At 40.0% G+C, this 12,120-nt stretch overlaps 1 protein-coding gene across 3 annotated transcripts in view; it reads right to left on the reverse strand.

Moving 5' to 3' along the window:
* The window catches only part of rsu1 (Ras suppressor protein 1), a 161,204-nt gene that overhangs the window by 63,125 nt on the left and 85,959 nt on the right, over window positions 1-12,120 (reverse strand). For all 3 annotated transcript variants that reach the window (XM_080217147.1, XM_080217155.1, XM_080217164.1), the window contains exon 8: window positions 9,195-9,327. In XM_080217147.1, the coding sequence (XP_080073273.1) occupies window positions 9,195-9,327 (133 nt within the window). The remainder of the gene's footprint in view (window positions 1-9,194; window positions 9,328-12,120) is intronic.

Consider the following 12,120-nt stretch of genomic DNA (forward strand, 5'->3'; position numbering starts at 1 on the left):
AAATTATGAACAGTTTTGGGAAGATAATTGTATCAAATGGTTGGTGTATTACTAACAAGGGAACACAGACACAGACAAAGAAGTGAGGAGAGTTGGAAGAGATTTTCTGGAGATTATTTGAATATAGCATGTTTTAAGAGAAGTGTCTACTGCTGAAGTGGAGACGACAATACATTGGTAATTTGAAAAGGGGAAGTGTAGACATAGTTGAAAACAAACAAACACAAAATGATGCAAAGAAGATCGGAACAGTTGAAGACCAGACCAACTTGTCTCCTGTGCTATATAGAGGGACTATAATGACCCATCGTGGCAGGGATAAGGCCATAAAACATGCCAAGACATTCAAAAGTCTATTGGCTTCGGCAGGACTAAAAGCCCCTGCCATTGGGTGAGGCTGTAAAATTCCACTCCATCATCTGCAATAAATAATGCAGGGATACAGGGAGATAAGAACACAGTGATGAATACAAAAATTAGGTTAAAGCAGTTAAGCAACTTCACAGCAAAGTTAAAAATCAAAAAGTGGAATTAAGATGCAGGAATATATAATTCAATGTTGGAAGTTTAGGGAAATACATTAGTGACAAACAGATTGTTTAATAAACAATAGGATTCCCAAAGTTTGTCAGGAATTGCTGGCAAAACAAATGGCACCAACCTTTACTAATGATCAAATGTGAATGCTCATGATGGAAACCATGAGCTTAATTTTATGCTCTTAAAAAAAAATGGGTTGGGACCATTTGAGTCCGACCCTGCGCTTCCCAGCAGTGCCTCTTTCAAAGAGATCCTATGGGAGGCAGGCTCTCAATTGGCAGCTGTTGCTGTCCAATTAAGGATAGTGAGCAAATTCCTGAGGTTCTGGCATTAATCTGAGGGTCTTGGAAGGACACTGGTGGTGAAGAATGGAATGCAGGGGACAGACAGGATTTCACCCTCTTGATTTGCTCTTTGAAGTGGTCTACACATTTATAGAGGAAATGGTGACTATAACAGCGGAGGGAAAACCCTCCAACGATGGCCTTCAGACACAGCTATAAATCCCTTATACCATTGGCTCCACTGACGGGGTATTATGTATTTTAAGTGGTTGCATGATTGCTTTAAGAGCTGGTCACATGATGCAATGGTGATGTCACTGGCATTTTTAGAGGCTCCTGCTTAGCTTCATTTTCAGCTCTGTACAGGCAACATCTCTTACAATAAACCCACTGTTATTTTGAATCTACATGTGCAAACCACAGCTTTTTATTTAAAATCCACAATCTCGAATATAATAAGAACTTTATAGCTGGCCTATAATAGACCTTGACGATTGCCTGGACAGCTACCAGCAGCCACTTGCTGTGTTTGGATATCAGGTATGTGTGCGTGTGCACAGATTTTAGATCAGGAACATTAACTGTTCAGTCTACAAGATAATGCCAGGCCCAAGTTTAGTGTGGAGATGCTGGTGTTGGATTGGGGTGGGCACATCAAGAACTCTCAACACCAGGTTAAAGTCCAACAGGTTTATTTGGCATGATGAGCTTTCAGGAGCGTTGCTCCTTCATCTTCATCTAATGAAGAAGCAGCGTTTCAAAAGCTCATGATTCTAAATAAACCTGTTGGACTTTAGCTTGGTGTTAAGAGACTTATTACTGTGCAGACCCCAGTGTGTCCAGCACTTTGTTTTATTTCAGATTTCCAGCATCTGTAATATTTCTCTTTAATTGGAGAAATAATTTGAGTTATCATTTTTTTGTGGCTGAAGATATTGTATCACAGGACTGCTAATATTGTACCAAAAGGGAGGAAAGGATACACTTGCCTCTGGTTACCCAATCAGCCTAAACTCAGTAATGGGAAAACTATTTTGAAGAATTCTGAGAATGAAACTTCATCATGAAAGGAAGTTATTAAGCAGGGACAGCTAGTATAGAATACATGGGGACAATATTGACTGCCCCCCCTCCCAAAAAAAACAGGTAGATTCAGGGGAGGTGAGAAATTAAAATGAAAAAAGTCAAATCTGACATCCAACCTACCTTACGCCCACTCACTTTTGGTTTCAAAAGGAGGTAACAGCTTTTAAGAGGACATTGCTTGCCTTTGTTGAAGAAGCTTTTTATATTTAACTGATGTCGGTTCGGTTACCCTGATCTCGGGTTATCTAGCAGGTCAAAGAATGTGACAACAGGACTCGCAAGACAAGAGCTTCACTGCTGGTGGGCCAGGAGGAGCCACAGCGTTACCTCCTGGCTTAACAACCTTACTCAAACTCCCAGCCTCACCTGGGGCAATCTGTCTGACACAATCTCCTGACCACCATTTCATCATAACTTTTCAGCATTGATCTCATTGTATTCCATTCTGCTATCTCTGACCACATGCTTCTCCCCACCCCAGTTTCAGCCCAATAATGTCTCCCCAACTTTGATCACTCTACCGTCATGCCAAATCCTCTTCCCATCCTCTCTTCACCCAGCACCTTCCCACCCATCCCCCAACCACATTACCAGCACCCTTCCCCACCACTAGATTCCTTTACTGAATGAAATCCCTCCCTTCCTATCTGCCTACTCCTTTGCTATGCCCATCCATAGAAAGTCTTTTCCATGTGACAGGCAGCCAGACATTCAGGCTGGTAATGGTGTGGGAAACTTTGGGGTGGAGGGAAAGGAAAGGATGAAGAGAAACAATTTAAAGATGTTGCAGTTGAGAACAACCTGTTGGAAAAGTCATACCTCTAATTTTCCCTTCCATAACTCCCTATGCACCGGCCTGAATTCTCAGCTCCTATAAATATCACGGCCTAATTCCAGGATCCCATACAGTATGGTGTAGCCAATGTAATAGAGGTGAAAATGATTACATGTCCATTCTGTGCTGCTGGTAGCAAATAATTAGCAGCCAAGTTTGCAGAATGGCCGATTTTCTTTTTATCAACTTCACAGACAACAGTTCAATTGGCTTTTGGAAACTTGTTTCCCACTCACTGTTGTTTTTATTTGGTTTAAAATTAAACAGTGAATATTTTCTTAGTCAAGGGCAAATAAAAATAGCACAGTGTATAACAGGCTGATAATTTACTGCAAGTTTATTCTGCTGTGTTAGTGTTGACCAATTTCATCTCCAAAAAGTGTTATCTTGATTCTAGAACTGGTACAAAGAGGATAGATTTGCATTTATATAGTGCTTTTCATGATTACCAGATGTCTCCAGCATTTCACAAGCAATGAAGTGCATTCAAGTGTAGTCACTGTTGTTGTACAGGAAAGAGGCAGCTAAGTTGCACATAAACTCACGTAAAAAGTATGGTGATAATGATCAGATAATCTGTTTCGTAATGATTGATTGCAGGATAAATATTTGGCTCTCGTTTTGAAATTTTGCCACAGAAGCTTTTACATCCACCCAAGCAGGCTGAAGGGCACTTGTATAATGTCTCAATGATAAAATGGCACCTTCAAAGACCATCATTCACTGTTGGACCCACGATGTTGCTGCGGGAGTTCCTAAAGTGGTGTCCTAGGTCCAACCATCCTCAACTGCTTCATTAATGACCTTGCCTTCATCATAATGTCAGAAGTTGTAACATTTGTTGATGATTGCACTAGGTTTAGTACTATTTGCAACAACTCAGATACTGAAACAGCTCATGCCCATATGTAATAAGACCTGGGCAACATTCGACCTTAGGCTGACATGTGTCACACAGGAACTCTCTAACGAGAGAATGTAATAATTTCCCCATGACATATAACAGCCTTACCATTGTCGAATCCTCACCATCAACATTCTGGCAGTTACCACTGACCAGAAACTGAACTGGTCCAACAACGTAAATGATGTGAACAGAAGAAAAGGTTGGATGCTCTGAATTCTGCAGTGGACAACGACTTTCCAACATCTGTCCACATCCAAAAAGGCACAAGACCGGCATGTGATGGAATATTCTCCACTTGCCTGCATAAGTGCAGCTCCAACAACACTAAAAAGGAGCTTAGCACCATCCAGGACAAAACAACCGACTTGATCCACCACCTTAAGTATTCTTTCCCTCCACAAGAGGCACCATAATAGTAGTGTATACAATAGACAAGATCACATCAACTTGCCAAGGCTCTTTCCAAACCCATCTACTGCATCACCCAACAGAACAAGAGCAGCAGATACATGGTAACACCACCACCAACAAGTTCCACTCCTAAGTCGCACACCATCCTGATTTTGGAACTATAAGATCATTCCGTCATCATTGCTGGATCCAAACTTTGGAACTCCCTTCCTAACAGCTGTGGGGTCTCTACACCAAAAGAACTGCAGAGGTTCAAAGAGGCAACTCAAGGGCAATTAGAGATAAATAAGTTAAGGCCTTACCAGCAACATTCACAAACAAAGAATATTTTTTTAAAAAACTTGCTTTTTGAGCTTAAGCCTGAACCCACAACCTTGTGACAGAGGTGGGAATGCTAGCAACTAAACCAGCACAGAGAACCACAATTAAAATTTACTATGGATGAGGCACCCTAAGCTTGAGGGGGAACTAAAACAGAGCATTTTTACATTAGAGAAATGGTACCTCATTTCAATCTATTCAATAGTCTGAAAAGATTGAATCCTAATAAATTGATATAATCACAAACTCAAATTGAAGGCACATGAGTGGTGGGGAAAAGAGAGAGAAAGAGAGAGAGAGAGAGAGAGAGAGGGGGGGGCAGAGGGGGAGGGAGAGATGAATAGTTAATGTTGATTTAACTATTTCAGAGGGGGATGAATTTTTGGAACAGATTGTCCAAGGAAACAAAATTGATTGGGTCAACAAATTCAAGAGGGGGCAGAACAGTTTTCTTTTGTAACAGTGATTGAGTGACAGAGTACAAGAGGGTACAGGATATTCGGAATTTTGTGATCAGCCAACCGTTTATTCCCACGTTGCTATGAAAATAGTTATTTCAACTCAGAAATTTGCTATCAATGGACTTGCAAGCATCCAAAACACAAAAATAGAACAAAGGGAACCTTTTGAACCTGAGTATGTTAGTACGGCCACACCATTTGTTGCCCACTTTGGTATCTAAACTTGATTTACGCAATAGGAAATGCTTAATATACATACTTATCCATTACATGGACACTCCAGACAATCAAAGAATAGTATTCCCTTGAGTGTCTAACATTTTCAAAGAAGAAAAGCAAATGAAATGGGCATGAAAAGACCATCAGTCCATGTAGTGGGCAGTGCAATCATGCACATCAACTACAAGATCCCTAATAATGTTTGTTTTCCTCTCCCGGGAGAAGAAAGCAAAGGAAACAAAAACTGTGGGAAATTCAAGAAAGACTCCAAATTAAGGCAATCAAATGCCAGACTACCATAACTGTCTATAATTCAGGATATCTTATCCATAAAATAAAGATGGTCAAAACATTGTCAATTACCAAAGTAATAGTAAGAGTCATTCATTGATGCCAACAGGTAACACTTCTTCATTAATAATTTGGGAGAGAGTGACAGAGACAAATTACCACTTCAATTGGAATAGTTTTCTCTCAGGAATTTACCAAATATATATATTTTTAAGAATTCTAAAACATTTCAGTCTACACCCAAGTGACACCTCTCTGGACAGAAATACATCCTGACATCTAACTTGTCTTCAAAAATTTTATTTCATGACCTCCTATTCTTATAGGATTCAGATAACTTATCGAACTATACGTAGTGTCTTCACTAAAAATTTCAGAAGATATTCCCTCGAAACCTGTTCTTCCCTCTAGTAGATATCCCAGTTCTTCACACCTAATCTCATAGCTAAGAATTCCAAGACTTGGTATTTTTACCTGCACTGTCACCAGGGCCTCACTATTCCATACCAAGCCTTCCTTGAAGACAGCAGAAGGGAAGGAGATAAGGGAGACAGACTGAGGAGGAGGGAGCTGTGAGCCTCTCACCACTCCATTCGTGGGATGAAGTAGAGGGTGGAAAAAGAGTGGATGGAGAATTAAAAGAGGAGATGAAAGTGAAGTAAAGAAAGAGGGGAGAACAATGATTGAGCAGCAAGTCGTTCAAAAGGTGAACAAACAGTGGCAGTAGCGGGAAGGATATGATTGAGCTAGGAAGGGTGTAGAATGTTGGAGACTTTCAGCTATGAAAAGAAGTTGATTAGGCTGGGGTTGTTTTCCTTACAGCAGAGGTTAAGGGGAGAGGGGAAAAATTGCATTGTGGTGTATACAAAATTATGGAGGCACATAAATAGGAAAGGAACTTTTCCCATTAGTAGAAAAGGACATAGATTTAAAGGTAGGGCAGATGTTTTAGAGGGGATTTGAGGAAAACCCTTTCATCCCGAGGTAAGGGGGGATCTGAAACTCAACATTTAAAAAGCATTTGAACAAGCACTTGAAATGCCATAGAATACAAGGCCACGGACCAAGTGCTGGAAAATGTGATTAAAATAGATAGGTGCTTGATAGCCGGCACAGACATGATAGGTCAAAGGGCCTCTTTTTGTGCTGTAATCTCTATGATATTATGATGGCGTGGAAACCATTGTGGGCCACATTTTTCTTTACACATGCTACCACGGATGTAGTTGCTGCAAGCAAGGCAGAAAAATAAAAAGGTGAGAATGAGTAACACAAAGACAAAAGGGAAAAGAGAGACCATAATTGTTGATTTATCTTGTGGGATGTCACAGACGTATTGTCATTAATGAAATGGTGATCAAGACAATTGCTTCAAGGAAACGTTATCTGAACCAGACCCAATCAAATTACTTCCATAATAACCATACCCTGTAATTTCAAATAAATATTCATTTAACATAACAGCTATCCTTTTATCAGAGTCTGAACGACTGTTCAAGCATTTTAATCAAACAAATTATAGAAGTCAAGATTCTTCAACTGGATCACCTTTATTCAAACATTTTTCTTACTTTCTCAAAGAATTCGATCAAGTTGGTGAGATTGGATACCTACATTTGATATCACATCAGAGAATGCTTTCCAACAGCATCTCTACTTCTACAATCAAAGTACCTTTCCCAAATTAAAAAACCACACGATTCATCCTTCAAATTATGGAATTCAATGCTGATCTCAAAAGCACTGAATGCTCCAAGCAAATCACTTCTCCATGTCATTAAGTGTCAGGGAAAGTGGCAATGGATCCTGCAGTATTATCTGTCCTAAATTAATTATCTAAAACTATTTTTGTGGGTAGTTGTAATTAAACAGTTTTAACTGTTTCAATGTTGGGACTGCAGCATTTCTTCAAAAGTGCAAACCATTGCCAAGCCTCTAATTGATCTCTGATCATATACTAATGTTCAAGGTTAAATATCACTGCAATTAGAAAAAGGAAAAAATATTCTCCACCCCCCTTCACCCTCTTGTAATTCATCGCATTTACATTAATAAGCTCTAAAGGTTGTTAGCATTTCAACCCAAGGCTGGATAATTACAGTTCCACGCAGAATCTATCTACATATATGAAACTGATTTGTGTACTTTGTGGTGAGGTGCTTTACTATTTTATCTTTGATTAAATCTGTGGAAGCTATACTTTTTCCTTTCAAAATTACGCACTATTATCACCAATAGTGCACAAACATTTCCCACTGCCAAAAAAAATGCCAATCACACCAAGAACCAACCTTCTACCAGCAGTCTCAATAGTTCCTCATGTACCGCCACTGGGGAAAAAAAAATTAAATAAAGGGAAATTCAAAAAAGTTAGTTTTACCCTTTAATCTGCCTATTCCAGCTTCTCTGTGCACTTTCCCTCTCCTGGAGATTACAGCCCGAAAAACCTTTGCCAACATTTACCACCTTCTCACAGATAATTTACCATTAGTTATGTTTCAACCATGGCTTAGTTGATAGTACTTGTGTCTGAATCACAGACAGGTATCACTCCTAGGACAGGAGAACAATAATCACAGCCGACAGTCCAGCACAGGACTGAGGGAACGCTGTACTGTCAGAGCTGCCATCCTTCAAATGAGATGTAAAACCAAAATCCGTCTGACACTCAGGTGGGTGTAAAAGCATCCATGGCAGAACTTCAAAGAAGAAAAGCAGAGCAAGGGATTATACGTGACATCCTGGCCAACATTTATCCTTCAAACCACATCACAAGAACAAATTAGCTGCTCATTATCACACTGCTGTTGTATGAGCTAGCTGTGTGCAAACTGCCTCTGGTGTTTCCTACAAACAAAGTGGTTACATTTTAAAAGTACTTCATTGGCTATAAAGTTCTTGGTATAATCCACAAAAGATGTGCAGTAAATGCAAGCCTTCGTTTTATTTTCTAGCTGACTGCATTTACGTAAAAGAGGACCAGCAAGAGAAAAAAAAAAGTACATCCCTACTTTCTTCTTGGCAATACCTCAGACGGCATGACCTGTAGCGAAGATTCACCCACTCCTTCCTTTAGTGCATGCTAATTAATGTAAACCTGAAAGATTTTAGATAATTTTCTACTAAGGGCTAAGTATGTGTTAAAAATACAAGTCATTGGTGGTAAGTATCAATTTATGGGGCAGAACTTTCCACGCCTCCCCTCCCTTCCTGCTCCCCCATGGCATGTTTCTTGTCAGCAAAGATGGTTCCCTATTGGTATTGGTCGCCAGTGGATCTTCCAATCCTGTAAAAAATCTGACAACACCAGGTTTTAGTCCAACCGATTTATTTGATAGTAAACGCACAGGCTTTCGGGTTAGTCCCTTCGTCAGGTGAATTTTGGACTAAAACCTGGTGTTGTCAGACTTTTTACTGTGTTTACCCCAGTCCAACACCAGCACATCCACATCACATCTTCCAATCCTGCCAGTGTCTATGGCTTTTTGCATAGCACGCCCACCCATGGGGAACCTGCCATGGGTGGCTGCCTTTGATGGGACTGGAAGATCCTGCAGACGGAAAGGCCTGAAAAACCCTACCCATGAAAAATATTTTCAAGTAACTGAAAATCACAGCAAATCATTCATTTCAGAATAAGGATAACGAGGCTTATAAACCAAATAGCAAAAAAAATGCTTTCTTCTTAAAACATATTGATACGAACAGCAGAATAAATTTAAAGGCACCACATAGATCATTATTAAAATATTCTGAGTACTAGACTTGTCTACAAGCAATGTACAGAAATCAACTAGTTGAGTTTTACATCATCAAGTAACTTCAATCAGTCCACTTACTATTTGTAGGTCTCAGAACGAATATATTCAAAGACATGGGATACACCGAGTTGAAATTGGTCAGCGATTGGTGTAACCCAGGGGTTGTTTTCTGCTTTGAAGACTTGTTTTGGACCAGTAAGATCTAAATTACCTGCAAAATTAAATAAGATATTTTAAATGGTGCAAAATAAAAGTCTTTGAGCAACAAATACAAGGAAAAACCTCTTACGAGAAATAGTTCTTTAAGCAACTGAAATCAATTATCTACTGTAGATCCAACTGAATAGGATTGATTATCAGAATCTGCAAGTGGAATAATAATGACATTTCTTTTCCACGTTTTTAACATTTATTGTTGTCATCTCAAATGCTTTAATTATTCCTAATAAGCACAGAAAGTCATGTATGCAAAGATCTCTCTATCCAAGGCTAGAAGGACAAAGGATTCTGATTTAGAGATTCCCCTCCCCCAAGTGGATAACTAGGAATCTGAATTGATAAAAATCAATACAAGCTTGGAGTAAAACACCATAATGACTACAAGCTGACAAGATAGATTTAAAAACTGTTACATGTACAGTGAATATGTTTTAGCACTCAATGCGCTAACCTAAATAGCTTGTAGCTTTAAAGTAGGCACCCTAAATCAATAAGCTTCTCATATCTCCCACTGCTAATCCAATGTGGAATTCAGGAAAAATGTCCTTACCCAGCTAACAGTTCAAATATGGAATTCTGTACCATAAATATTTCAGGTGGCTAGCCCAAATAAACAAGGAGGAAGACGAGATAAATAAACAACAGTGAAAAGGAAAAGAGAATAAGTCGATGGGGTTAGGGGGAATTGGGGGCACAGGTAAGAGGAGGTGTATGTACAACGTAAACACTGGGGAGGTGGTGACACAGTGGTAATGTCACTAGACTAGTAATTCAGGGGCCCGGGCTGATGCTTTGAGGACCCAGGTTCAAATCCCACCAAGGCAACTGGTGAAGTTTGAATTTAATTTGTAAAATATGGAACTGAAAAGCTAGTCTCAGTAATAATCTCAGAAACTATCACTATTTGCCATAATATAGAGTCATTGAGATTTACAGCATGGAAACAGGCCCTTTGGCCCAACTTGTCCATACCACCTTTTTTTAAAAACACCTAAACTAATCCCAATTGCCTGCATTTGGCCCATATCCCTCTATACCCGTCATACCCATGTAACTATCTAAATGCTTTTTAAAAGATAAAATTGTACCTGCCTCTACTACTACCTCTGGTAGCTTGTTCCAGACCTGATCAGCCTGTGTGTGAAAAAATTGCCCCTCTGGACACGTTTGTATCTCTCCCCTCTTGCCTTGAAGCTATGCTCTCTAGTTTTAGACTCCCCTACTTTTGGGAAAAGATATTAACTATTATTTTATAGACCTCTAGAAGATCACCCCTCAGCCTTCTATGCCTCAGAAAAAAGTCCCACTTTATCCAGCCTCTCCTTATAACTCAACTCATCAAGTCCCAGTAGCATCCTAGTAAATCTTTTCTGCACTCTTTCTAATTTAATAATATCCTTTTTATAATAGTGTGACCAAAACTGTATACAGTATTCCAAATGTGGCCTTACCAATGTCTTGTACAGCTTCAACAATATGTCCCAGCTCCTGTATTCAATGTTCTGACCAAATGAAACCAAACATACTGAATGCCTTCTTCTCTACAATGTCAACCTGTGATTTCATTTAAGGAGCTACGAACATGTACCCCTACATCTCTAACTCTTCGTAAAGCCCTACCAATAACTGAGCAAGTCCTGCCCTGGTTCAATCTACCAAAATGCATCATCTCACATTTATCTATATTAAACTCCATCTGCCATTCATCAGTCCGCTGGCCCAATTGATCAAGATCCCTTTGCAATCAGGAGATAATTTTCTTCACTGTCTCCTATGCCACCAACCTTGGTGTCACCTGCAAACTTAGTAACCGTGCCTCCTATATTCTCATCCAAATCATTAATACAAACAACAAGTAACAGTGGACCCAGCCTTGATCCCTGAGGCATACCACTGGTCACAGGTCTCCAGTTTGAAAAACAGCCCTCCACAACCACCTTCTGGTTTCTGTCATCAAGCCAATTTTGTACCCATTTAGCTACCTCACCATGGATCCTGAGAGATTTAACCTTCTACAACAACCTATCATGTGGTCCCTTGTCAAAAGCCTTGCTAAAGTCCATGTAGACACCATCAACTGCACTGCCGTCATCTACCTTCTTGATTACCCCTTCAAAAAAAACTCAGTCAAATTCATGAGACATGATTTTCCACTCAAACCATGCTGACTATTCCTAATCACCTGTGACCAGCGGTGTGCCTCAGGGATCAGGGCTGGGTCCATTGTTACTTGTCATTTATATTAATGATTTGGATGACAATATAGGAGGCATGGTTACTCATTTTGCAGATGACACCAAGGTTGGTGACATAGTGGACAGTGAAGAAAATTCTGATTGCAATGGGATCTTGATTAATTGGGCCAGTGGGCTGGTGAATGGCATATGGAGTTTAATTTAGATAAATGCGAGGTGATGCATTTTGGTGGGCTGAACCAGGGCAGGAGTTACTCAGTTACTGGTAGGGCTTTAAGAAGAGTTAGAGATCTAGGGGTACATGTTCATAGCTCCTTGAAAAAGTCAAATCACAGGGTGACATTGTGGAGAAGTTCTTGCGTCTCTAAGTGCCTGTGTACCTTCCAACAACTTACCCACCACAGAAGTGAGGCTCATTAGCCTGTACTTCCGGGTGTTTCCCAGCTCTTTCTAAATAGATGGCAGGACAGTCAAACATAATTCTGTTCAACATTCACAACATTTGCCACCATCCAGTCTCAGGCACCTCACCTGTGACTATTGATGATTCAAATATCTCTGCCAGGGAACCTGCAATTTCTTCCCTAGGC

Source organism: Carcharhinus amblyrhynchos, chromosome 2, assembly GCF_965287045.1.
Source record: "Carcharhinus amblyrhynchos chromosome 2, sCarAmb.v2.hapA, whole genome shotgun sequence".
Taxonomy (NCBI): domain Eukaryota; kingdom Metazoa; phylum Chordata; class Chondrichthyes; order Carcharhiniformes; family Carcharhinidae; genus Carcharhinus; species Carcharhinus amblyrhynchos.